Raw genomic sequence first — 26,672 nt, 5'->3', positions numbered from 1 at the left:
CGAGGGCACCGGACAGGGCGGGTCCCCTTTACTAAGTTGTCATCCCTAGCATGATACCAGAAATGCGTTGTTGGTAATTATAAATGACACTTGAAAACTCAAAGAAAAATTACACACACATATATATATATACATATATATACATATATATATATATATACGCACAGATAATATACTATTGTAGCATTTCATCCGGGAGTATACCAGGTATCGTTATTTATATTTTTCCACAAGGAGGAGCTATGGAGTTGTGTTGGAATATAGATATTGACAAATATATATATACTTATGATAAAATCACTCTCATGCTACGGTAGGGGTAAGTCAAGAGATAAATAAATGATAAGTGTAAGGTAATAATGATATTCTAGAGATAGAAATAGAGACTCATAAAATGTAGTACGGCTAAACAAGAGATTCGTTAAGAGCAAAAGATTTCTAAGTCATTCGTTATTTACTAAGTCTTTTGTACACACAAGTATATACACTCTCATCTATAGTATAACTAACTTTGAATCTATGCATAAAGAACATTACTAAGGAAGATCAAGAACATAGCTGATCTCTCTTCGTAACCGCGTAGAAGCAATCCTTAAGACGGTGGAGAACCGACGTACGAAGGAGGGACTGCCAGGTGGGCCTAGGGGGCTGGGCGGCCTTAGGTGGGGCGGGGCAGCCCCACCTGGTAGCCTCTTGCCCTCTACTTCGGTGACGTGGCTTCTGGAGTCCTCTGGAACCTTCTTGAGTAGTTTTCGCCGTGAATAAGCGCGATTTAATTTAACGTTTTGATCCCCCTTGACGATTTTCTGACATAACCCTGCTAAAAAACTCGTGGAAATTGTCACTTTCAACCCCTAAGTTTATGTTTGTGATCATTTTCATGCATTATTTCAAGTTATATTGAAATTTATAATGAATAATAACTATCGTCAATAGCGGTCACCGGACAAGGGGTGACGGTGCCCCAACGGTTGACCAACGGCTAGTTGGTCACCGGACAGGGTGACGGTGGCACCGAACAAGGTGTGGCGGTGCCACCCTAGCCGAGCCCCCAAAAACCCTGCTCTCTGAATAATTAAGGCAATGCACCACCACCCCACGGCGGTGACCAGGGCGGTGCCCTTTCGGCCCTAACTTCAGCATGTCCCAGCCTCGATTTAAAAGCGGCAGTGCACACTGCCGTGTCAGGTGACCACCTCAAAGCTGCTACTCTCGGCCATGTCCAGGAGAGCACCAGACAGGCGTGGGCGGTGCACCGCCTCACCCATGGCGGTGACCACCCGAGGCAAAAACCTCCGTTAGCTGCATTTTTTATTCTCAATTTGATCCACAAGCATTCTAACACAACTTTGCAAGCGATGCTAACTCTCAAAGTGTTTTCTCAAAATATATTAGAGCCAAGTTAGCATTACTCAAAATATTTTTTTATAAATATTTTTGCTTGCTCTCCGATGTACACTAGGCCTAAATACAATGAATGAAGTCCAAACCTAGTGGCACTAAGCCCTCTTAATAGTACGGCCATCTATTCTAAATGTGATTACACTCTCTATGATGTCTTGATCACCGAAACAAAACCCCCTATTTATACCCTTGCCTTGATCTCCATAGGGTTTTGTTTTTCTTTCTTCTTTTTCAAGTTGAGCACTTGATCATCATCACATGTGACCATCCCATCATTTCATGTGATCAGCATCACCATTTGAGTGCCCATGCTCCTCACTTGGATTGCACCTCGCCCCAGTGCAGCGGCCCCAGCGACATCTCCTCCCTGGACTTGTCTCAACGGCGATCCAGTAGTGCCTGCAGCAACCACGGTGGTCGCGACAGAGCAGGGCCAACGTGGGCGTGGCCACCAGACGCACGGATCCAGCTTTCCCGACTGCCGATGGCACCTTCGGTCCCGTGGGCCGTGGCGTCAAGACGGTTTCCTCTGCTCGGTCCTCCGTTTGCCCCTCTGTGTCTACCGGTTGTAACACCCTTAGTGTTACGAACTTGTTTAGCACCACGATTTAGACCTAAGAAAAATTTCCGAAACGAGTTTTTCGGATTTTTAATTTAAAACGTACTTGCTACGACAAATGAATCCCGTGTGACTTAGTTTCGTGGACTCAAATCAACGCTCAAGATAAATTACGCAGTGCGTAGAAATATTCAGGAATGTCCGACGACGATTCTAGAGAACGGTTTGTCCTGTTAGATTAAGCATGAAAATCAACTTTTATAAATAAAATAAAATCCATTAATAAATAGAACGATACATATATATAAACTCACGGGTTTATTTTGTTAAGCACGAACTGACGAGAAAGAGAGCGCATCAGCTTCGTTTATTTTTCCGACATGCAACGTACTTGCCTGGCATTACTTTTTGATCACTGTCTCGTTCTCATTGTGGCCCTACAATTCTCTGCATTGCAAAGTCTCCTCATCCATCCGCATCCATGCTCTCCGGCTTTTGCTTTGCTTCTGTCTCTGACTTGATTACTTCTGTCTACATTTGTCGAGCCGCTCCTTGTTTTCCCTCCCTCTTTGTTTGTCTCTGCGGCCGTGGTCTTGTCCGTGCCAACCGGCACACCCTGTCGGCCACGTTGGGCCTGGGCGTTCTGCCGTCGTGTTTAAAAAGTAACCAAGCCCGCACGCGTCTCCTTGCTTGTTTGTCTTGAGCTAGTCTGCGAATGATCTTCTCATTCTTCCTTCTTAATTTAATTAGCACGTACACTCTTTATTGCTGATCAGCCCCGTTGTCACGACAAAGACACACTGAAGTTCAAGTCCATCATGAATCAACTATAGGATGTGGCCTGTGGCTCGGTATGTCTAAGTGAAGTGCAACAATGGAGCTAATAATACGACTCAGCACAAGACTTCCAAAGTCATGGACGGATGCAAAAGGAGTTTTGAACAGCTTCAATTATTTGCTTGTTGTCTGTGCGAATGATGATCAGTGCACTGATGAAAATGACATGCTGGTCAAGTGGCAGTATTTAAGTGTAGTGTTCGTCGAGCATGGACAATTCCAGACTACTCTGATCAACTAGCCCAGTTGACACGTCGAAAGACCAAAGACCACTCAAGTCCATCACCAAAAATCAAAACACGGTTCACTGCGTCCTGCATGTCTTGCACGTCGGGGGCACTGTAGCACCGTGGGGGAGCACTGTAGCAGTGAAAATTACTGTAGCACGAAGTCAAGAACCGGCTGACACGCCAGGTGACTCAGCCTGTTGTCTTGGTCGAAATTTTTGACGAGAAGGCCAGCGGAGAGTTAATGCGATGCTAGCGTTTTTTTCTATGTTTCCAGTCGCATGTGGCTGCCGATCATGAGAGAGATGGACCGTGTGCAGGGCGTCCATTTTTTTTTGGACCGAGCAATTGAGAGAGGAGGCAGGCATGCAGGGTTCGTACATGACACTAGCACTAGCAGCCAACACATCTTTTAAAGGGAGTACCAGCAGCCGAGTAGAGAGTGCGCTCTTTGCAGCACCAGGGCGGCTGAGCAGTCCAAGCTGCAGTAGACCCTTGTTTCTCGTCTCCAAGTGCGGCCGGCACCCCGGCGTCCGTGCCCGGTATCCCAGCGCGCTCATGCTACTGCCGCAGCACACCGGCGCAACCACGCTCTGGTTGCCTCCGCCCGCCCGCGGCATAGCGACGCCCGCACTGCCGACCTGTTGCCCTGGCTAAGCTCCAACTTATCTCTTTCGTCTTTTAAATATCTTGTTTATGCATGTTTTCCTTAGACAAGCATATTGCAACGATGTATACCATTTAGGTGCGATGGTGGATTAACTGGAATCACCAAAAGAAGGCATGATGGTGACCACACATCGACGGAGGAACGATGAGGGATCGTGGGATCAACTGGAGTAGCTGAAAGATGATGCTATGGTGATCATATCACGAAGATGGAATGCTAACTTTTGGTTATATTTTACCAAGGCAAGCCCCGGTGCATAACCTCTACTTTCTGCAGTTTAAATTATATTTGTGCATTAAGTTTCAAGGAGTTGAATGAAACCCACTTGCATATATATATATCTTTATCCTATGAGTCTTACTAGTATGACAGGATCGTGTAGATTGCTATGCTACAGGACTCCGGTAAAAGTCGAATGATTGCCTGTCACTCGCGAGATACAGGAAATATGTTACTATATTATTATCACTTGGGAAATATATAATGGTGGAAAGGAAAAATGGTGACCGGACAGGGATATGGTTTGGGTATTGGTGAGTGTAAGGAGTTGTGTCGCCATGGACACGGGGCATAGCTTGGTTACACTATTTTTCCCTGTCTGGTCGGTTAAGGACCGATCGTTGCATATGACTCTAGGCAGGTCACAGACTTATTATCCCGAGCACATACTTGTGTATGGGCGCTTGGAAGACTTGTTGCTCTCTTGTCGCGGATCCGGCTCTTTCCGGACCGACTGTTAGGGTTTGTTTTGGTGGAGGAGGTCCTTGCACCGCACTGAGTCTGGGACTCAGGGGCGGGGGCTTGGAGTCCCAGTTTGGACGGGGACCTGGACACCCGGGACAGGAGAGTGATGGGTTGGTCCTGCTTGTGCCCGGGGTACAAGCGGGGCGTGTGTTTTCGGGGTACCCAGCTGGGGGCATTGATTCACGAATCGCCGGGCTATCCGGTACGGCTTGTCTGCGGTTTAGCATCGTAGTAAGAACTGAAGATGAAAGATGAAAAAGGAAATCTGATTGCTTACCACCTGCTTGAAAGTAGCACAGGTGCTTACATAGAATGGTTAGTTAATGAACCAATGCGACTTTTATTAAAAATCGAATATAAGGACGCACGCTTAGTAATGCTTCCTGCAAATGCAACCCACAAGCCAGATAGCCTTGCATATCCTTGGAGTTTTTTCTTTTCTCCTGTCGGGTAAGTCTTGCTGAGTACAATTGAGTACTCAGGGTTTTATTCCCCCTGTTGCAGGTGACAGGTTGATGCTAGAGCTGACCTTTGTGTGTGGATTCCTCCTAGTGGGCTCAGCGAGGATTCCTTTACGTCGCGATCGTAGTTTTTATTTATAACTCTCACCAAATGTTTTTATAAATGAAAGTTTCATAATCTGTTGTAGTAGTTTATATATCAATACTTCATCATATCATTAATAGATATTTATTTCCGCTATAATTCTGATCACATGTTTAAATTCCGCTGTACATTAATTTATTTATAACTCTGATAATATGATTACATTCCGCTGTTATACCATAACTATTATACTCTGATGTTGTACTAAAAGGGATGCATGAAATGGTTAAGAATGATGTAAGCTTTGTTCTCTCATTTGTGATCCTGATGGCAAAAATGTGGATTTTCGGGTTCTCCCCTGGGATGTGCTCGACGGAACCGAGTAATTTAGTGTTCTCCCTTGAGTGCTTAGTGTCTAACGGAACCGAGTAATTTAGATTAGGCGGTTCTGCCACAGGTGGTATCAGAGCATAAATGAGGAAATAAAGCTTTCAAAACCTTTTCTAAGCTAAAATTTGACAACCTGTTTTTACAAAAAGTTAGGACGTTTACATGCGAAGTTATATAAGTAGCCCTATTACTATGGTTATGTATCCAGGATAGATGGCACTCTGCTGACTTAGATAGGCTTAATCAAATTTTCTGTAGGTACACTGACTCGAGCATAGTTCGATAGTATCGACTAGCTACAAGGAGAGAACGATGTGCCAAAAATCTGAGAACGGTTGCCCTATATGCTGGCAATAGTGGAAGGACGTATAAGACGTGCATTCATGCATATCCTATTTGTGCATTGTAGCGCTCGTATTGCTTGTAGTTACACCCTCCATAGGTGTCACGATTGACTCGTTCCTGTTCCATAGTTAGGTCTGCACTGTGGCTCTGTGTTATGTGTTCGCTCATGGTTTCACGCCTGTCGTGACCCATGTCTCCCCGTACCCCTTTTATGTGCTCTTGTCGGACCCTTGCCCTGCAGTCGTACTAGTCAGTAATGGCCTCGAACGTCGCTCGCCTCGAACACGCGGAATTTGGTCGATTCATCGTAGTGATCTCGCGCGGGAACCCTGGTGAACCGCGCTAGGACCACTGAGCGCTCCGCCTTTATAAGCAGAGCCTGACTTAGCTATTGGTATCACCACTCGGCGCATTTTAGCTCGCTTAGCTTTTCCTTTGAGCTAGCTTTCCGCTCAGCCTTCCTTGCAACCACCACCAGAGATGGCAGAAGCCTGGGTTAGTACCTACTGCCTAAACGTTGAGGGTTTTCCCAAAATCCTGCATACCACCCTACAAAAGCTCGGAGTCAAAGATCGTCCCGAGTATGAGGGCCGTGAGTATGAGGAGCATGGCACCGAGCGGTGTGAGGTTACCGTCTACATCGGGAAGAGTGAGGAGTTCCCCGACCTCACTGAAGCCTGGAGTGTGACTGCAACCGGGTTTCGCTTCACCGACACCTACCAGGTTGTGGCCCGCAAAGCCTTGCGGTACCTCTGCCAGATCTATGAGGAGCCCATTGCCCGTACCCCCATGCGGTTCTTTCCACCTTTGGACAGGAATCGGCGGGCATGGAGGGCTCGCATGGAGGCCTTGCAAGGGCGGGATGCGCAAGAGGACAGTCCAACCGTGGTGCACTTGACCACGTACCTGCTTGCTCTAGATGAGCAGTATGATCGGCAAGCCTTGGAACTGAGGATCTGCCTCCATCGAGCCGAGGAAGCCGAGATCTTCACCCGAATGCTCGAGGTGCAGCTCGCTGAAGCGCATGCCAGTGCTGCAGCTGCTGAGAGCCGAGAGACTGTCATGTCAGAAGCTCTAAAGGAGGCTGAAGACCGGCATGTCCATCAGCTGCGTGAGGCCTAACTTGTCACTAGGGCCAAGCGGAGGACGCTGGCTACTGAAAGGCAGGATGCCCTGATCTTGGAAGGGATCCCTATCCACTCGCCAGAAGGAAGGAGAACCGGTGTGGCAGTCCAGTCCTCAGGAATCATTCATACTCAAGAACTCTGTATAGCACAAACAAAACAACACGAAAAAAAGGAGAAAATTGTCAGGAGACAAGAAAGCAAACATGTAGCCCTGAAAAAACACTCATTCAAGAACTCCATATAGTGCAAACAAAACAGCACAAAAAAAAGGGCAAAAAGAGCAGGACCATGTAAGACCATCTCCATAGGGGAATGCAGAGAAGACAATATTGGGCAAGGGCACTTAAGCCTGGGCGTTCGGGTTACCCGATTTTTTCGAGTCGGGTAATTCGGGTAGTTCAAAATTCGGGTAATGAAAATTGCTACCCGATATTACCCCCGAAAAAACACTACCCACAAATTCGGGTACCCGATAATTCGGGTTCGGGTTCAGGTATTACCCGATATACCCAAATTTATAGAAAACAACCAACTACACTAAATTTTAGTAGCGATCTATACATAATTTTAGCAGCAATTTGTATAGAATTTCAATAGCAATTTGTAGAGAATAATATATTACAATCACTCGTTCAAATAGAGAGAATTATATTCTAATAAAGTGATAAGTTAAATGGTTCAGCTAACAACATATGATAAATACAAAGACAAAAATAAATCTTTGGATAGTTCGGGTAGTTTGGGTACCGGGGGATATTACCCAAATTATCCAAACTAATTTCGGGTAATCAAAATCGCTATCCGAATTTGGGATCGGGTACCTCGGATTCAGGTAATTCAGGTCCGGGTTCGAGTAATTCGGGTACGGGTAATGGGTATCGGGTATTTTGCCCAGGCTTAAGGGCACTTGATAGAGAGCTGACTCGTTTTACAGAGCCGACTGAGGAGATTGAGGGAGCACAGAGCGACATGCTGCAGGCTGATGATATTTCGCAGCCTTCTGAGCCACAGCCGGATAGGTACCAACTGCAGGACCTATTTATGCAGGACCCATATTTCCAGAACCGGGATTCCATAGTATGGGGGTGAGCTTTCAGATCGGGGATTCCACACACATGGACAGAACTTCCAGCAGTTTGGACAGCATATACATAACTACATAACTATCAGCCAATCATGGTGTTATGAAGATGTAGCCCAAACTGCTGAAAGCTAGTACTACCCCATAGTCTGAAATCTCTTCATCTACTGCTAGCTCTCACCAAACTGTGTGAAGGTGTTATTCAAGAAATTCTGAATATTGTTCGAATTTACCAAACCACCAGGCAGCTCAAAAATTGAAATTGCATGGAAGGATCTAATAGCACTAACTCTCAAGTTTAGCAGGGCAAAAGCACTTAGCCTTAACATTATCATCATGGCCATATATGAATTTACCAAACCACCAAATAAAATGTGTAAATTGAACAGTAACTGTAATCACAGATAACGGCTCTAAGAACAGATTGAGATGCAGTCCCCAGGTTCCTATAAACATGTGAAACGTGGAGACCACTCTGTATAGGCCTAATCATAGCATCACCAGTAAATGCCCATGGCTACTGGAGACGTGGCATCAGGACCATAAAAACATCAGGACAGTACACATCAACAAGATGTTTATGTAGAATCCCTCAATGAACCTATTTAAATCACCCCCCACAGGTGAATCCAACAGCTGCACTTGTGAGCTCCATCCCAGAAAAAACCACAAAGGCTATGGTAGAAGGATGGACATCTACAGTTGAGGCCGCTGCTATTTAGAGTCAAACGGCACTACCTATCTATGGGTGTTGAGATCTTCACTGGGTCTAAATAGCAGAACTTGTCACAACAAACTAGAGAAATTATTGGTAAAGGCAAGATTAAAGCAGTCATCCTACGATACCTTGTGATCAACCAACAATGGAGAAACCAAAGGCCGTACACATCTGCAGAAGAAAGTTTGCAAAGGATTCAAGCATAGTGAGGAATGTTGGACATCGGGATGCACATACTGTTTGAGAGGACAGTGAATGCATGATAACTTATTCCAAGCTCGCTATTGGCAACGTACAGCGCTGAATGCACTACAGAAGAGAAGCACATCAGAGACTCTAATTTGTTGCCTCTCAAGACACAATATTACCACAGTGATGATTTTTTAATAGAAACCTCAAAACAAGCAAGATTAACATGATACATATATACATACGATACAAACAGCTCGGAAAATAAAGCAGAGGCCAACAAGATAATTCAGATGGCTCAGTTCAGCAGGATATTCGGCATACAGGTTAATCTCATTAAAATAAAGAGATTGACATGTGATTTGGTCTGTTGAGCTTGATTATTACCAAGTCTGTCACTGCCATCACTCTTAAATTCATTTATCAAGATATCAAATCAACCAACTTTTAAAATTAGCTCACAAGTGAACAAATGGTCTCACACCGCATTAGTTCATGAGAGAGATCAACAGATAATAGGCAAAAGTTTGCCTGTTCTGCAACAATCATCTCATTGAACGCCAAGATCAAACAAAAACGAAATCAGACAATCAACTTTTGTTCAGATTTAAAATTTAAAATAAAATGCAGCTGAAAGGAAAAACTTCAAACTACTATAAATACATAGTTGTTTCAGATAAGTGTTCTCAGCACCCTTTGGAATAAGACAGGGATAACTGTATTTTATTTTGTTGTCGTCATCCACACATCTAACTAGACCAATTGCACAATAAAACAAAGTTTCAGGGACTGATCAGGCGCTTTCACTTTTAAAGTTTTACATTATTTGTATCCCAAAAACACATGGATAATTTATCAGCTTGGCATGTGATGGAATATATGTGGCCTTTCCAGGATTGGATTGACACAAAGAACGCCACCAATCAGGATATAACCACACAACTATCTAGAATAGCATGTAGCGTCCAAGCCATTATACAAAGAGGAACAGAGTCATCCTCCAGAATTGGTAATGGACGCATCTAATGGAAAAAAAGAAAAAAAAAATCTACATCTAAAATGACAAAGATATTGCTCACTTGTTAGATGAGTTCAGACAGCCAAGGGTTTGGTCTTCAAATACCACTAGTATCAGAAACTCTAGTCCAAAACACAATTGCTCATCACCACTCAAAATCTAACTTCTCAGAGCAGGAAGTAAAGAACAATGTATGTAAACTAATAATAAAAAGGTTGAGAACTGGTACTTCGGGGCTCAGACAGCCAAGGGTTTGATCGTCAAATACTACCATGATAATATCTGAAACTCTAATCTACAAAAGTTGCTCTTCACCACTCTCATTTCAAATGAACCATTGTAACCACACAGAAATGAAGACACGAATCATGTCTACGATGCTGTCTGGAACAAAGAGAAAATAGACCAGAACCAGGACAAGACACTGAGCTACAGCTTCATGCCACAGCTGCACAGCTTATGCTTAGAATCCTAGGCAAGGACAAGAGATTGATGGGATGTGCCTGAAGCTATTTAATAGCTCTGCCCTCAGGGTTTCTAGGCATCATTATGCTGCATAGAATGCATTTTGGACTTTAGATTTAGTTATAAACTACCAATCCAGTCTAGTTTATAAGTCACACATGTATATCAAGAATCAAACTTTACAATCTTTGACAAATAATTTGGCCAACAATTTTTAACTATTATAATACAGATTTGAATATTTGATATAGTTAAATTTGTGATCAATGTACTCTTCAGCATAAGTTTATAACAATTATAATAATATAATGTAAAATAAATGAATAGTGAAATCATGAAAATGGAGTGGGGGACCAAATGTAACCGAGACTTAAAAACTGTACAAAAGGTAGTAGCCACTAGCCAGGCCAACCTAGCAAATAATACCGGTGGTTTCTATACAAGCTCAAATCAATTTGGTCAGTCCTGTTATAGATACAACTAGTCAATGGAGGACGTTAGCTACATGCAAAGGCAGCCAAAACTACAGGCTGTACATATAAGTAGCAAACTTCCTTGTTCTGAAGGCTGAAAAAATAATTATGTTGCAACAAAAAGGCAAAATATGTGGCTTAAACCCACAGAAGTAAACAATCTTGTGCTGTTATTTAACTCCCAACTCACAATACAGAGCTGAAGCTGATGACAACACACACTCTCCGAGTTTTTCAGCCTCAACACAAATCAGAAAGCACTAGTGCAAGGATAGTTAAACTCGGTTCCGATTTACCCAGTATAATTATTTGAGAGAAAAACTAAACTACAGTACTATTACTAAACTGCAAATGCATTTGGACACTGCCCAGTCTTGTCATGCGGGTGCAGCAGCTCCAAGTAGGAGCTACTACGCAGGAACTTGAGCCAATTGCAGCCTCCAAACATTGGACGACTTCATGAGTGGCCAATGGGATGCAAGGTTTGCACCAAGAAAAATGCATGATCCTAAGTATAGATTTGCCAAAACATGACACTGATAAGGCTCAGATATGAATCAGCTTTATCTGTCATGAGTTATCAGAAGCAGAACTGGCGTTGTAAGCTGAAGGTTGTATCATCACTGCTAAATCAATCACTTGAACGAAATGACCTAATGCAGAAAATAACAACAGACAAGTGAATGATTACTAGAAGGCTCATATTAAGAAATTCAACCATTAGTTTTCCCTTTGCTTCACGGGTTAGATCAGAAGCGCGGGTAATGTCAAATCACTGCCATCAATCATCAATTCAATCAAACGAAAGGGCAAACCAAACATAATAAGAAATTGTGTACTACGAATATCTGTATCCATTGCCTTGACACAGACCGATCACAAGATTCGTCAGGGCCTGCAACACTGAATGGCATAGTGGATCTAGCACAGGCATTGGGGCTTCCTTCTTCAAAGTAATAATCCGACAAGCCCGGGGTTAGCACCGTGCGGAAACCGAGTTAGATCTTCAAATCGCGAGCGAGATTTTTAAACGAAACAAACAGAATAAAGGCGAAGCAGTGGGAGACAAAACTGTAGTCAAGCAACAATCATTTTGCCTACTGGAGTCATGGCAACTGAAACGATTTCTTGACGCGTCGATCTATCCCCTCCTTGCGTGGGCGGTGCAGCACGGAAGAATTCGTGCCCCCGCCGGTATGAACAGGAGAGGAAAACAGTACGGTACAAATCAAAACGATGCAAAACAACTCCGCCTGTAAAGATATTATTACGAGTGAAAAGGGAGAAGCAGACTGCAGCGCGGAGGACAAACGATGAGGCGGGGGCAACCAGGACGAAGCGAAAGCTTTAGGCGAGGCGGCGGCGGCGGCGGCGGCGGGCTGGTTCTTCAAACCCTAGGTAGAAAAGAGCAGCACGGGTTGGCTCTTTTATAGCCTCCGTGGCGGCGAACGGGTCTAGGGCAAACGGCATACCGGCGAAGCCGAGTTCAAGCGTCGAGCCGACCTTGAGAAACGGCCGAGCCTACAGACAGCCTCGAGCTCGATTCCACTTCCACTGAAGCATGGGCCGCCTACAAACTCCCATGGGCCGCCTATAGGCCCTTCCGGCCTTCCCTGTTCTCCTCCCATTTCCCCTCGTGGCACTCATCGTCTTCGGTTCACCCTCTCGGCCGCCGTCTCGACTGTAGCAAGCGGGGTCGCCGTCGGCCGCGTTCAGGAGCCATGCGGGAGGGTATGAGGGAGAGGGACAGAGGCGGGAGCCCGGATGCGTCGGGCCCTCCTCCCTTCCGCGGGCCGGCGTACAAGACGAAGCTGTGCGCGCTGTGGAGGGGCAGGGGCGGCTGCCCCCGCCCCAACTGCGGTTTCGCCCACGGCGAGGCTGAGCTTCGGAGGCCGCCCCCCCGCGCCTCCTTCCAGCCTCGCCCTCGACCTGGTATGCACCACGCGCACCTCCATCCCCCCGCTCTCATTCTCGGACCGCGCTTAGTTTGTCGTTTTAGGGCTTTGCATCGCCTTACCGTCTGCTTCTGGGTTTTGCCGTACCCAAAATGTTGTCGATTCCGTGCCAATTTGGCGGATTAGGCTATTTGGATGGTTTCAATCCGAGCAAGAGACACTAGCGCGCTCTTCTTCAAAGAGACGCATCTTCTGCCTGTTTATTCATCGAGCTATTGGGATGATTTGTTGAATGACTGGAGGCACAGCCCAATGTTTGAATGCTAGTGGCGCAGCAAACACTGACAGATAGCATTGTGATCTGAATCGTATGGTCTCAGGAGCAGATCTAGCAAACAGGGAAGATAGTTGCAACTGCAAGAATTATATAATGGTAACAACTTGCAAGTGCATCCTTGGAGGATGTACAAATTGGGGGTGCAAATGTTAACAGCTGACCATTCTGGGAGGCTTTATAGTTTCTACTCGTGGCTGAGAAGACTCTACACTTCAATTGCATAACAGTATGATGGTCTGCCACCTGAATCTTTTCTCAGTTTGTGTTATATCTTCTCGTCTTATGGTGCATATACACTATGATTCCTGTGTAGTGGTACTTGAATTGAGTGCTTGCTGTTGCAGAACACAAAAATCATCAACAAGCCTGATTTCACTGCAGATAATCTTGGCATTGCTGGTTATTATTTTGATTTTACAATAGATGTCTCATGGGCAGATTTGTTGAGATTGACTACTTCCAGAGGATGACACATCCTATTTCCATCTTGGCCTTCTTTTCAGTTGGCACTCGATCATTTATGATCACTTGAATGCTTAACCTGCATCAGAAGAACTTAATATGGAAGATATCATACATTTTATCTTCTCGATGAGATTCATGCTATGGTCAGTGAGCTTTAACAATGCTGTTAGAAGCTTTTGCATCTAATTGAAACACGCCCTTTGAATATACTGCATCAAGCTATATCCGTGGCTTTATTGTTACCTGCCCTTCAAGTATCATCTTGGAACAAGATTTTTGGCAGTCATATGGGTAACATCTGATCAAGTGCAATTAAATTTATTTGGTGCTACTGGAGTTTTGGAAGATTTTACGTCATGATGATTGGAATATGATAGCTAGTTATAACTAATTTTGGTGATTCCATCCAAATGTACTTCAGGTGATTGGTATTACAAGTACTGGATCTATTCTAAGTGGTGAATCATGATGTATAATCATGTATTGGCATCTATTCTTTCATTAGTTGTATTGGCTCATCTGTGTTTATGGCCTATGGTGTATTGGTGTTATTGTGGACCCTCTAATTCTTGTAGCTAATTGAATAACCATATGGCTCAAGGTTGTGGTAAGCTTAATGGGTTTCTGTGTTGCCTTGTATGTATGCAGCTCCATCTAACTTTTGTTCTTTGATGGCATAATGTTTTTTGGGTAAATCTTCCACCTTCCTGGTTTGTAGGGAGAAGGGATTACAGAGATCATGAGTTTAGACTTAAGCCTGAGAGAAGACACTCACCGAGGTATTCCCCCGAAAGAGATATCAGGCGTCGCTCGTTTCGTGATAAGAGACCAAGTTCTGAAGATAGGGGTAATCACTTTTTCTGTGCACACTTGTGCCAATAAAAATTATTTGCCATTGTCCATTCTATCCTCTAACTACTCCCTGAAATTTGACTTGCAGGATCTAGTCGTTCAAGATCACCTATTAGGAAGAGGTATGTAGGAACGATTATTAGGGATTCAATTCAGAATGTGGCCACTGTTCAGTTTGTCGTGCGTTCAGTTAACTCTGTATATACTTAAACTTGTTTATTCCATCGGGCTAGTCTATCTTCATGTGACATCATGACTTAATCCCTGCTGATTTATTGGTTTCCTTTAATTTTTTATCTGTGCGAGCTGCAATGTTAAGTTTGTGGTTTATGAGACCCTTTATTCTATTGTTCAACCACAATCTACCATGGAGTGTAATCATTATCCATTTATAACTTTGGGTGGGTGTAGGGTCTTCAGTGTTGGTTTAACCAAGGAGAGTTTTGATCTTATGTTAGACATGTGACCTGTATACATGCTATTTTTTGCAACTTTTTATGGCTTCTGAAATTGCCTATCTTTATGTTTATGTTCTATGGACTGTTCAGTGAGAGAAAACATAGCAAAAGTCCTGATGGTGGAAAAACCGATTCATCCAAAAGTTTTAGAAGTTCTGATAATGAAGACACAGGAAAAGATGAAAGGTACTTAAGCAGTGATGAGAAAAATGGTCGTGAAGAACAAGTAAGTTTGAACTATGCGATCCATCTCCTTGTCATGATAACATACAAGTGAATCTATCCCCATATTCCTAGACCTTTTTATATATTTTTCATGTTCCCTGCAGCTGAAACAAATGCATCTGGACATGGAAGCATTACGTGAAGATAAATCAAAGCTGGAGGTCAGTTATGATTTTTCAGGACATGTCTTACATATTGATTACTTATCACCTTGAGTTGTTAATATATCTGGAGGAATTGAAAGGATAATGCATGGATTCCATCAGTTCATTTTATTTGTCAGTTGATCACAATTGTGATTTTTTTAGTTACTCTATGATTTCAATTGTTCCCTCTTTTTGTTATTTTTCTGCCTTAACTGTAATGATTGTGATGAAACTTTATTGTTGTGGAATTTCTCATCTATGTTACAAGACATTTAAATTAACCCATTAAGACCAAGTAGAACTTCTGTGGATGAGGACTAAGCAACAGTCCTGATCATCAAATTAGCATAATCAACCTTGGCTAGATATTACAATTATTCACTGATTCACTATGCCGCAGGCGATATTGGAGAAGAAGACTGATGAAGAGCGCAAACTTTGTAGCAGAGTAGAATATCTTGAATTGCAACTGAACAAAGAGAAAGAAGATTGCCAAAGGTCTTATATTTCTAGAAAATACTTCTTTACATATCAGTTGGTGGGTTCTTCAACATAAGAGAAGATCACCAAGTATTTGTTTCCCCTCCCTAATGCCTCCTTTTCAATTTAGGATGACCTCCAAAACCAAAAAGCTAATCAAATCACATGGGCGTTATATAAAAGCACAGGAGGATTTAAAGAGGCAGGTTTCTTTTCCCCATATATTAAATGTTCCTGAACTTGTGTATGGTCTGAAATAAAACATAATAGCACTCCTAGTTTTAGTCCTTGTATGATTACTGCATAGCTGTTCACCATTTTGAGGTCTGCAGGTCTCAGGCTCGCTTTGAGAGGCTAGCAGATTTGCTTGCTTCAGATATTTTGAAGCCTTGTACCAAGGAGCAGGGTTCCATCGGGATTACTGCCAATGAAGATCCATATGATGCTAATGGAATGAGCCCAAGTGACCAAAGACAAAACCATGTTTCAGCAGCAAGAAAAAGACCTATTTCCCTCCCAACAAGTGAAGAAGCAAAAACTGGTAAACCTACATGAGATCTTTGTAGACATAAATTTGATCCTGGGATGATATTGTTTATCCATATTGATCAAGTCTGTCAAGATAATTATTACCTATTCTCCACTTTTCCCTCTTACTGGTTGATGCTTGACATATCTCCTGTTCTCACACGTGGGCATCATTATCTTGAATATGTGCACATTTTACCACATTTTTTTTCATGTGCAAACTGTTCCTTTTCAGGAAAGAGACACAGAGAGAATGACGATGATATGATCCCAGCATCAGAGAACTATAGACCTGAAGATGCACTAGAACATGTCCAAGATAGCAAGGGAACTGATCTACCAGAATCATTTACAGTGAAGAAGTTAAGGGAGGGTGACTACGATGATGTAGGAAACATTGTCTCTTCAAGCAATATTTTTGCGGATAGGGTGAGACGTCTTTCTTGCATGAACTCATTTAGCAAAATTGTTTATAATCATTTGCTAAGTATGTCATGATCTGTTGCCTCATTATGTTATTATTAGACATTCTCTTTAATGCCCTTTGTTATCCTACAGCTATTGTAGTTCTGCAAATTCCATGGAAATTTCTGTAGTTTTCTGAGTTTGTTATCATAGAATTTAGGAGAGGTTTCAGAATATGGTTCTCAATATGCATGCCTCACTAAGATATAACACTCAATTCTCGCGACTTCCGAAATTTGACACCGGAGACACCCAATCTTTATTTCAGGTGTTTCTATCCCATTTTCTCTGTTTCCCTTCTTTTCCTTTTCCATTTTATTTCCCAACGCATGCTAGTGGACCATTATGCAGTTGCCTCTTATCCCTTCACACAGAATACATCTGGAGGCCAACCGCTGTCTACAGTCACTTGCTCTCTGGTGAATCATTCCCCGAGCAACTCACACTTTCTTCCTCCCTGTCACCTCCCACACATGGATCACAAGGTCCTCTCCAGACATTGCAAGGTATGATCCGACCAGGCTGGAGTTGATGCACCACACAGAGCCCATTTGGACAACCAACTCCTGACTGAGTGAGCCCCTTGCACGTCTTTCTATACAGCCGCACCTGAACCCTTCCAGCATTGCACGAGCCAATGCCATCAAGGCTGTCCAGGTGGCAGAATTGAGGCGCTAAAATTCTTTCTGCTTCTCCCCTTACTTGGTGCTGTGGTGTCCATATGTGACAGTGGTCCCTAAGTGTCTGATGTCATGCAGCCACCCTCCTATGGCTTCCTCTGGGGCTTGGATGTGGGGGTGGACGGGGACGTGGCAGTTGTCAACAGCTTCATTGGTTCGTGCACGATTGATGAGCAACCAATGCAGAGCTCAAACTCCTTGAAGGTGAGCTGCCGGCCAGTACGCATCTCACATACTACCTCCTCATGCACCTTCCCAACCTTGATTCTGTGCTTTTGCTTCCTGTTCTGGCATTTTCCCCCACTCCCCATCGCTGGAGCTGGCTGCCGCAGTGCAACTACAGAGCAGCGGCTAGCGTCCTTTGGCGGCGCATCAGGACGAGCGATATTCAGACGCGGGCTGGCAGTGGCACAATTCCGGAGCATGCTCAGGGGGCGATCCTGAGGAGGGTGCGGTGCAAGAGAGGAGCATGGATGGTGGAGGTCCAACCAGCAGGAGTGGCAGCACAAGAAAGGATGAGGCGAACAGGAGAGCCACACATTGATATGTTGCACTCACCCTCTAGAGGTGTTTGGTTGCCTGGGCGAGCCTCTAGGCTATGCTATCCCTTGGGCAATCTTACTGAATGATTCAATAACTGTGGAGGAACATATGTCTGTTTTTGTACAAAAAAAACGTGGACATAGGACTAAATCTTCATGTAGCCATATAGGTGGCACCAGTAATGGTTACGGTGATCCGACATTTCAATTGTTCAGCAATAATAACTTTATTTATCTATATGTAGCCCCATGTTACCAAGTAGTAACCAGCAACTGGGTTATGATACCATTAATTTTCTTTGTTATTATCTATTATGTATATGTAGAACATGAAACAGCCTAATTTTAGCATGTCCTTCTTGGTCAAGCAACTCATTGCATATGCATCTTATTATTTACAATTTACAATAATTATGTCATGAGGCAAATCTTAGTCATGTACAAGTTGTAAAAATACTTTTCACCTTGACCATTTTCAAGAATTTTGCAGTGTTTTTCTAGGGCCTGATGGGTTCTTGTGGTATTTCGAGTCGTCTACATGTCTCTTTCTAACCTATATTTTTATCTTTTGAAACATTTTAGTGTATCATGGAATATTATGTTGTAGTTTGCCTGACTTAAAAATGTGCTTTAGTTTTTCTCTATTGCTCTAAAGTTTCAGTAGTACCACCTTCTCGTTCAGATATAACAGCTCATTTATCATTTTTGGAAGACATTTGAATATGTTTTTAAAATTAGCTTTTGTATGCATTTCTTGAAACAAACTCTTGACACTATGCCTTCTGTTTTTCAGTACAAGGGTGATGATGAGGAAGTTGATGTTGATTAGTGAGCAGATGCTGTCGGTGGTTGATAATGATTTGAGCTGTAGGAGGCAATTTCAACAGACGACATCGATGCCAGCTTCTAAAACTACTTGTATGCCTTTTGCTTCGGGTCATAGGGGCTGGTATATTTGGTAGCTGGTATATTTGGTAGCTATTTATGTGCTTAGACTGAGTTGTGATGCTGTCAAACATGAGTACATTCTTTTTCTTTTTGTAGTATTTCCTGAGGCTCGAAGAGGATACTAACCTGTACTTGCTTCATGTATTATTCTTAGCCAGTTTGAGTAGAGACTTTTGGATTGGTTGTGTTATTCCGCCTCAGCCTCAGGTTACAAACTATGCATCCATGATTCATCTACCTATCATGAAATGCATGCGTGATCCTTGAACTTACCAAATGCCTTCTAAGTCTATGAATTCTGATACTAGAGGTTCATAAAGTTGTGGACTTGTCTTCAAAGTGCACAAAAAATGCTCACAAGTTTGACTTGTCAACATGGAATCTCCACATTGCCATGCCATGTACTCATGCTAGCAACATTAGGGCGTTCTGAACATTTCATACTTGAATGGCATGCTAACTATGATATGATTGTCTTAGGAAATCAACAGTATGTATAATCATGGTTTTTAAGGCGTCGCCTAGGTGTCCAAACACTAAAAAAAGCCTTAAAAAAATCAGCAAAATGAGAGCAGGGTAGGGAGAAGAGAACTCATTGCAACATTGCAACAGTAGGCCAACAGTTCTCACACAAGGCTGAGCACCCATCTCCATCCGCTCTAGTTCCCATCTCCATTGCAACATTCTTCACCAGCAAATTTCTGCGAGATTTCAGATCTAGGAGGGGGCTCTAGAAGGGGCAGCAGTAGGCCAACAGTTCTCACACAAAGGATTTTTGGAAAGGGTGTAGCGCCAGCAGTGAGGAAGGGGATGGGGATATGGAAGGGGGCGGCAATAGTCGTGAGGAAGGGAAGGGGAAAAGGTCGTTGGAGATGCTCGACGATGGTTTGGGAGGACCACAAAAGGTCATGTAACATGCCAGGAAGGTTATATGGGCTGCCTCGTGGTCTAGGCCTTTTTTGTGTGCCTTGTCCTTCTTTTATTTTATTTTTTTTCATTTTCATTTCTCTCTTCTCCATGCCTTGTCTTGCTTTATGATCGCCTAGGTGTCGCCTAGCGACAGACCAAGATCCTAAGGGGTGGCTCGCCATGTCTCGTCTCACTGCCTTAAAAATTATGTGCATATAAAATTCATATGCTTGATTGTTTTCATGCATGTAACATATGTACTCTTATAAAGATCGTAAATGAGAAATCCTTTTGAATTTTATAGAAACTCTAGAGAATCAATTTCCTTGTGATCCTAACCTTAGCAGCCATGCCTCCACAAGGGAATGGGAACGTGGAACGAGAACGATAACTTTTGGTGTCATTTTATAACGTGAGAACATCGGGGATGTGGACGTTCCCGGAATGAGGAATGTGGCCATGTTCTACGTTTTCGGCTGCTAAGATCCTGACAGATCACAATCCAAATTTCTTTTAGTAGACGAATTACATTATCTTGTATCGAGAAAAAGTATTCTATCTTCTTGAACTATCGTTTTCTCCTTAAACTTTAAAACTAGATATCTTATTCACCAAACTCTCAAAATCATTCAAATTACTTGCCTATCTGGGTTTGGAGTAGTTTTGAAGGTGGGTTTGTATTTTTAGTTAAAATTATCAGTAAACACTTGATAAGGTTTTTAAACCACAGAAAATATCTAAACTTGTAAGAATTCCAAAAAAAAGTCTAGAGATATGGGATATGACAAATCCAAATAAAGTATATAAAGCTCATGAAAATATCCCTAGATGCTTAAAAATAGATTTAGCTCCAGGAAAATGGAAAAAAAATATCCATAAAAATCTAGAAAAAATTCAAAACATTATAATATAATTGATATGTAAACATAATTTGAAAACTTTTTGAAACAAAAACATAATACACAGCTAGCATGATTGCATGAATGCATTCAACATTAATGTATGTTGTATTCATGTTGGTTGTATCTTATATTTTTATCTTGCAAAGTTTTAAAACATATTTACACATCAATCATAATGTTTTGTATTTTTTAGTTTTTTCGGATATTTCTCACTTTCCTACATCTAAATTTAATTTTTGAAGTTTTTAAAATACTTTCACAAGATCATAAAATTCTGTTGGATTTTTTAATATCTCATCTATCTCTAGATTTTTTTTAAAAAAAATTAAAAGCTTAGAGATATTTTAAATCTTATCAATATCTAGTATTTATCTAACTAAAAAAGATAAAGCCGCCTTAAAACCGCTCCAAACCAGATCTGCAATTGATTGGTGGGCCTAGTCGATCACGAAAACGAATCTCCATCCTATTACATGATGGGCCGATTGGAGTCTGGAACGGGACCGTCTTGTCCAGCGGCCTTTAGCCCTTTGCGAGGCCAGCGTGACACCTCGCGCACTCTCTCGGCCCCTCGTCTCCTCTCCTCCTCTCCTGTCCCGTCTCCGCCGCCGCCGTCGCCGGCTCTCGGAGCCCTACCCTTCTTCTCGCCGGAGCCCCTCATGGACCGGCAACCCCAGGATTATGCGGCCGCGGCCATTGCGTACGCGCAGGGGCAGCAGCCACCTCCGCCGCAGTACGGCGGGTACCACCCGCAGGCGCCGCCGCCTCAGTACCCGCCTCACCCTTACGGCGCGCCGCTCCCGCAGTACCCGCCCGGGCCCTACGCGCGCCCCATGCCGCCGGCCTACTCACACCTGCCGCCGCACCAGCAGCCGCCTCCCCCCTACGCGGCGCACCCGCCACCGCCGCACGTCTTGTCCACGCCCTCCCCGCCGCCGCACCACCCTTACATGCACCCGCCGCCGTTCGAATCCGCCCCGCCGCCTCCGGCCGCGCCCCCCGCCGATCCGGAGCTCCAGAAGCGCATCGACAAGCTCGTCGAGTACATCGCCAAGAACGGGCCGGATTTCGAGGCCATGATCCGCGACAAGCAGCACGACAACCCGGACTACGCCTTCGTCTTCGGCGGGGAAGGTCACGCCTACTACAGGTACATGCTCTGGCTCTTGCCGCGCCCGCCGGTGCCGGCACCCTACCCGCCGGGCTCGATGCATATGATGCCCCCTATGGCCCCTATGATGAGGGGGCCGCCGAGTCACCAGCCGGGGTACCCTCCATTCTATGACCAGCACCAGCAGTTTGCTGCTGCTCACGGCCATGGGGACTATGAAGCTGCGGCGCAACCGTTCAAGGGACTGTCCGGGCCGCTCCCAGCAGATGTTGCTGCTGAGCTGCAAGATGTGCTTAATAATCTTAATGGCACTAAGGAATCAATAAAGGGAGCAAAGTCATGGTTTATGCAAAGATTGCCATTTGCGCCGGCTCTGGCTGAAGCTCTTAAGGAGAGAGTATTTGTGTTGGAGGATTCGGAGCGGCAGCTGCACATAATTTTCCTGGTGAACGATATTCTTTTTGAAAGGTATGACTCGATTTGTTTCCTATCTTTATGTTTCAATTGTAGTTCTTCCGTTGAGAAATAGTCCTTATGTTCCTTTTGATGAATACTTCAGTTATCATGCTGACTGACATACCAGTGCATGAAGTGTTATCTTATCAGCGTATATTGTTTTCATATCTCATTGCTGTAGTGCAGCAGCTTGTAGAGTGACTAATTCATATTTCAAGCATCCACACTATTTATCTCTTCATAAGCACTCACTGAATTGGGAGTACTTGATGCAATCTTAGTTCACCCTAATTCATTTCAAAAACTACTAAACTTTGCTAAGGCGAACATTTTAACATTGGAAGACAAGTACTTCTAGGCAAATAGAAGGCCTTCAAAAAAAACAAATCTACTTTTGTCTTTTGGCAGATTATAAAATCGATAAACATAGAAACTGCAGTTTCTAATGGATATCATATATCTTGTAATTTAGGACCCTTTTCACATGCGGATGAAAGTGGTACTCCCCAGTTTGTTACCATTTTTTGGTCCATTAGAAACTGCAGTGCTACAAACATAGCAAGTAGCACCCTGGTGAAGCTGTGATGTGCTTTTCTAAACGATATTCTGTTGTACCAAATGCATACATCCTTTTGTTTAGAGGGACCCAAACAAGCTTATCAATACCATTCTGGTTTACCCATTGGAACGGAATGTTTCGGTACCAGACAATATCTGTGTACGGTGTACCAGTCTAGAGTATAATAAACTGTAAATGCATTTATATTTATTAGTAATTATTTGCGTTGCAACGGGGAGAAAAAATTCCCCGTAGTCATATGCTGGCAGGTCTGAACCAGCCCCTAGGAGGCGTATAGCTCTAGCAGGTCACCCGGACCCACATGCCACATCTGTTCTGAGTATTCCAAACACTGTGCTCCCGCGATGAACGATGGTTCAATTGTGAGCATAGAAAATCAGTGTGAGACTTGAGCGGAGATGACGGACAACAGAAACACCATATTTAGATCCATATGTGGAACACGCGAGGGGCAGATACGGGGGACTAAAAATAGCTAGAACTATCGTTCCCAGCGGAATCACTAAAATGTATTGAGACGAAGATATATCTTACACTTAATACATAATTATGTGTGTGAGAGCGATTTGTATGAAAAAATTTCATGTCCGCGAGGGACCCCACCAAGATCACGGCGTTGCTATGGTGTGCCCTAGCCAGCTTGACCAGCCTACATATAAATGCATCACGCTTCCGTTGCCTTGCATGAACCGTTTCTTTAACAGGGCAAGTGTACTATAGTAGGAGGCTATTCCTTGATTTTCTTCAATTATGTACCATAGTAGCAGTCTGTTCCTTGTGTGTGTGACAGCTTTTCCATTTAGGCAAACATGCAAGACAGCCCTATCCAGGCACGGGAAAGACATAGGAGAGAAATAGAATGGGAAACTAATGAAGGAGGTTTCTAGAAACGGCAAAAATTAGCCTATTTAATATTATGGATAGATATAACAATGTATGCATATTTTCTGTGCTGCATAAAATAGGATTTACTTGCTTACAATCAGGTTTACACACACGTGTACCTATAGTACTGGCCCTACCGCTCTTCCAATAAAAATATTCACTACCTATTCAGAAGGTAGCTACTGCCACTTGCATATTCAGAAGGCTTACACAGACGTGTACATTTGTCTCCTCTTACCTATTTCTTCCACTCAGTGAAAGCCAGAACAAAGTATATCTCATTCTCTCTCTGCCTTATCCTTTCTCTTATCCTTGCTGGCTCGCTGCCATGGCCGGATGGCCCTGAGCTGCTGGCCATAGATGGAGTTGAGGTTCCAGGGGCGCTCTGTGTCTAGGAAGCAGACATCTTCTCCATCCCAAACTTTTTTTACTGCGTCACAGCTGCCGGGAGGGAGAAGCAACTGCAGTTGCTCCTGTAGTATCGCTATCACGCCCGCCCAAGCTGAACTCGAAGAATCTGTTCTTCGACAACTGGGACTCTCCTTTATTAACTAGTATTGGCATCCACGGAATGCTAGATTTTGCCTGGTACAGCCGAAATTAGCCAAAACCATGACCGGTACTGGATTTGACCGCTGTTGTACCAGTCTACACGGCAGTCTGAGGTAATCCAGACGTTTCCACCTGTACCAGAATGAGATTGACAACTCTGTCTGTAATCAGATCTTAGTCTCCATGTACCATAAGGAAGTGCTAAAATATGGTACTATAAATTTAGACACTGCAATAGGAGGGGCCTATGTGGGAAAATAGAAATGCATCCATATATATGTTATCAAGTTGAAACAAAGTTTTGCTGTATGTTTTAAATGGGCTGATCTTTCATGGTATTGAATAATACCCAACTAAGAATATTGGAATGGTTTAGATCACTAAGGATTCTGTTTGGTTAGGATATTTAACACCTGTTCTCAAGGAGCTGCTAATGCATGACCCTTGACCTATCAAATCTAGCTTCTGAGAGTTTTGAAGTGCACATGACTTGTAACTATGTGTATTTAATTTAATGCGTCGCTGATTTCTGAATGTATTTGACTTGCTACAGCTTACAAAGACGAACTAATATTCGGGACCTTGACAATGAAGCTATTGCTTTTAAATCCGTACTGGGTTCCATGCTTGCAAGGGTTTACAATAATTCACAAAGTAAAGATGATAACCAGACTCGCGTTGAGAAAATCCTGCACTTTTGGGGTTCCAAGGAAGTTTACGACCAGGAAACAATCGCTAATTTTGAAAGAGAGATGAAAGGTGGCTTGCCTTATCCTTTGGTGCCACGACATGTTTCACCAGATCCCTCAACCTTTTCAGGTATCTCCTTTCTCTGCTTCCTTTACTACCTCTATTTCCCATTCTGTCTAGGTACAGGGTACTTCAACCCTTTTTTTTTTGTTATCTGATGATGATGCTAGATCTGAAATAAGGATGCTATTTTGTATTTTTTGAGTACTTAACCTGTAAGTTTCCATCTGATTACCATTTTTCTTCATTTGATTCATCAACTCACATAGCTGTGATCATGATATGTTGATCCCTGAAATTTTCTGCACTAGTAGCTCTGGACTGCACTAGCTGCTATATGTTGTAGCCACTATTTAGAATGATTCATAACTTTCTAGAATTCATTCCTGGAAACCTATCTGGCCCATCATCCAATTAGAGAACTATATTCTCTAGCTGATTACTTGTGTTTCTCAGTTAAATCATTCTTTGTTTGATTCTCTGGTGTTACAATGTCTATTTGGAATAGCTTTTAAAAATGTAAGGCATGGATATTTTGCTTTTTGGTAGTAAAAAAACTAAAAACTGCTAGATGTTTTTGCAGGATCAGCGCCACTGCGCTCAAAATGGTCCTCGGAACCTCCAGAGAAGGATAAGGCTATTCATCCTGATTTCTGGTGCAACCCAATCTGTTCCCTCTGCACAGTTTCCTGCAAACCAACTTCCAGCTGGTGTTTATGCTCCTGTAGGCCAAACTACTTTTGCAGCATCTTTGCCAGTGCAACCATCGTTAATTCCCTCTGTGGCTCCTCAAAGCACTGCTGCTACAAATGATTCGACTCCACCTCCTTATCCACTCTTCCCCCCTGGCCTCATTCCTGGAATGGTTCGGAAGATGCAAATAGGTAGTGGAGTGCCGTATTCTCCCTTAAGCCCGCTTGACATCCCCACAACCATCCCTCCATCAACCGTCCCAGAGTCTGAGATCCTTGAGCGTGTATCAAAGTTCTTCAGTGATATTGGGGAGGTAAACCCATCAGAAGGTCCAATGAGACAAAGCGAGCCCGACGACTATGATGACTATGAGAGGGAACTTCCTGCGCGAAAGGGAGGCGCTTGCATCCCTCCCCCACCGAATCTGCTTGTAACAAACCCAGAGACAGGGATGCATGCTGATGGTAGCGTTGACAGTAAACCAGGGTCCAGCGGTCGGTTGGGTCTCGGAGCTTCTGCCGATCCGAATGAGGTGGGACAGTATGATGATGTATATTCTTCTTATCGTAAGCAAAGGAGCACAACGTATCATTCTTCCATCACTGCTCGGTCATCCACGTCAAAGTGAGGGCGGCGGAGATGCCTCGAGCACCCCCTTTTTCCAACATTTCCAGGTGATGCTGTAAGGTTACATGAGATGACGAAATTGTAATAACTATCCTGTCGTTATTGTACGATGTAACTTTGTATGGCAAATGTGATCTACAGCTTCTTAAATCCAAACGTAGTTGGCCCAATTGCAAATTATACATGTTGCAGGGATCTGCTGTTTACTCCCAAAAATTTAGGTACTCTAGAAATTTATTTCGTACTTATAATGTTTCTAACAACACGAATCCATTTTTGGAACAAAGTTTACATCTTGTAGGCTGATTGTCACCTTATAAAAGGAAAATTTGAGTATCACCTTGTAAAAGGAAATATAACTATATACTTGGGTGCTTGTGCTAGGGATATACG

The 26,672-nt window shown here is 43.4% G+C and overlaps 1 protein-coding gene, 11 non-coding genes and 3 pseudogenes across 16 annotated transcripts; 2 read left to right on the top strand and 13 right to left on the bottom strand.

Moving 5' to 3' along the window:
• Positions 1–8,320: 8,320 nt before the first annotated feature.
• On the bottom strand, positions 8,321–8,471 carry LOC136530219 (small nucleolar RNA snoR2/U65). Its single transcript, XR_010777704.1, has one exon. It is a non-coding gene; the product is annotated as a small nucleolar RNA snoR2/U65 (small nucleolar RNA).
• Positions 8,472–8,517: 46 nt separating this feature from the next.
• LOC136530173 (small nucleolar RNA Z112) lies at positions 8,518–8,700 on the bottom strand. Its single transcript, XR_010777664.1, has one exon. It is a non-coding gene; the product is annotated as a small nucleolar RNA Z112 (small nucleolar RNA).
• Positions 8,701–9,129: 429 nt separating this feature from the next.
• Positions 9,130–9,243, bottom strand: LOC136530194 (small nucleolar RNA Z107/R87; annotated as a pseudogene).
• A 259-nt stretch (positions 9,244–9,502) lies between these two features.
• On the bottom strand, positions 9,503–9,586 carry LOC136530124 (small nucleolar RNA R38). The gene has a single exon (XR_010777619.1). It is a non-coding gene; the product is annotated as a small nucleolar RNA R38 (small nucleolar RNA).
• A 124-nt stretch (positions 9,587–9,710) lies between these two features.
• Positions 9,711–9,848, bottom strand: LOC136530207 (small nucleolar RNA snoR80). Its single transcript, XR_010777692.1, has one exon. It is a non-coding gene; the product is annotated as a small nucleolar RNA snoR80 (small nucleolar RNA).
• A 73-nt stretch (positions 9,849–9,921) lies between these two features.
• Positions 9,922–10,013, bottom strand: LOC136530163 (small nucleolar RNA Z157/R69/R10). The gene has a single exon (XR_010777656.1). It is a non-coding gene; the product is annotated as a small nucleolar RNA Z157/R69/R10 (small nucleolar RNA).
• Positions 10,014–10,084: 71 nt separating this feature from the next.
• On the bottom strand, positions 10,085–10,179 carry LOC136530169 (small nucleolar RNA Z157/R69/R10). The gene has a single exon (XR_010777660.1). It is a non-coding gene; the product is annotated as a small nucleolar RNA Z157/R69/R10 (small nucleolar RNA).
• A 771-nt stretch (positions 10,180–10,950) lies between these two features.
• On the bottom strand, positions 10,951–11,052 carry LOC136530203 (small nucleolar RNA snoR97). Its single transcript, XR_010777689.1, has one exon. It is a non-coding gene; the product is annotated as a small nucleolar RNA snoR97 (small nucleolar RNA).
• A 104-nt stretch (positions 11,053–11,156) lies between these two features.
• Positions 11,157–11,258, bottom strand: LOC136530114 (small nucleolar RNA Z278; annotated as a pseudogene).
• A 74-nt stretch (positions 11,259–11,332) lies between these two features.
• LOC136530073 (small nucleolar RNA Z223) lies at positions 11,333–11,425 on the bottom strand. The gene has a single exon (XR_010777580.1). It is a non-coding gene; the product is annotated as a small nucleolar RNA Z223 (small nucleolar RNA).
• Positions 11,426–11,488: 63 nt separating this feature from the next.
• Positions 11,489–11,574, bottom strand: LOC136530225 (small nucleolar RNA U36a). The gene has a single exon (XR_010777709.1). It is a non-coding gene; the product is annotated as a small nucleolar RNA U36a (small nucleolar RNA).
• Positions 11,575–11,639: 65 nt separating this feature from the next.
• On the bottom strand, positions 11,640–11,783 carry LOC136530229 (small nucleolar RNA snoR134). Its single transcript, XR_010777713.1, has one exon. It is a non-coding gene; the product is annotated as a small nucleolar RNA snoR134 (small nucleolar RNA).
• Positions 11,784–11,864: 81 nt separating this feature from the next.
• Positions 11,865–11,991, bottom strand: LOC136530211 (small nucleolar RNA snoR111). Its single transcript, XR_010777696.1, has one exon. It is a non-coding gene; the product is annotated as a small nucleolar RNA snoR111 (small nucleolar RNA).
• A 292-nt stretch (positions 11,992–12,283) lies between these two features.
• Positions 12,284–19,104, top strand: LOC136526947 (zinc finger CCCH domain-containing protein 13-like). 5 transcript variants are annotated; one of them, XM_066519519.1, is made up of 12 exons: positions 12,615–12,725; positions 12,793–13,259; positions 13,370–14,097; positions 14,209–14,337; positions 14,431–14,464; positions 14,891–15,026; positions 15,130–15,186; positions 15,572–15,669; positions 15,782–15,853; positions 15,984–16,192; positions 16,415–16,608; positions 18,660–19,104. In XM_066519519.1, the coding sequence occupies exons 3-12, from the start codon at positions 14,082–14,084 to the stop codon at positions 18,693–18,695; spliced, it is 981 nt and encodes a 326-aa protein (XP_066375616.1). In that variant the 5' UTR covers positions 12,615–12,725; positions 12,793–13,259; positions 13,370–14,081; the 3' UTR covers positions 18,696–19,104. The 5 variants fall into 5 exon arrangements, with proteins under 5 accessions (XP_066375612.1, XP_066375616.1, XP_066375617.1 ...); XM_066519520.1 differs by having other exon boundaries at positions 12,793–14,091; XM_066519516.1 differs by having other exon boundaries at positions 12,793–14,097.
• A 2,059-nt stretch (positions 19,105–21,163) lies between these two features.
• Positions 21,164–26,435, top strand: LOC136527764 (uncharacterized; annotated as a pseudogene).
• The last annotated feature ends 237 nt before the right edge of the window (positions 26,436–26,672 follow it).

This window comes from Miscanthus floridulus, chromosome 19 (assembly GCF_019320115.1).
Source record: "Miscanthus floridulus cultivar M001 chromosome 19, ASM1932011v1, whole genome shotgun sequence".
In the NCBI taxonomy this organism is placed as follows: Eukaryota; Viridiplantae; Streptophyta; class Magnoliopsida; order Poales; family Poaceae; genus Miscanthus; species Miscanthus floridulus.
The sequence above is the reverse complement of the archived record's forward strand: the minus strand, read 5'-3'. Positions and strand labels throughout refer to the sequence as shown.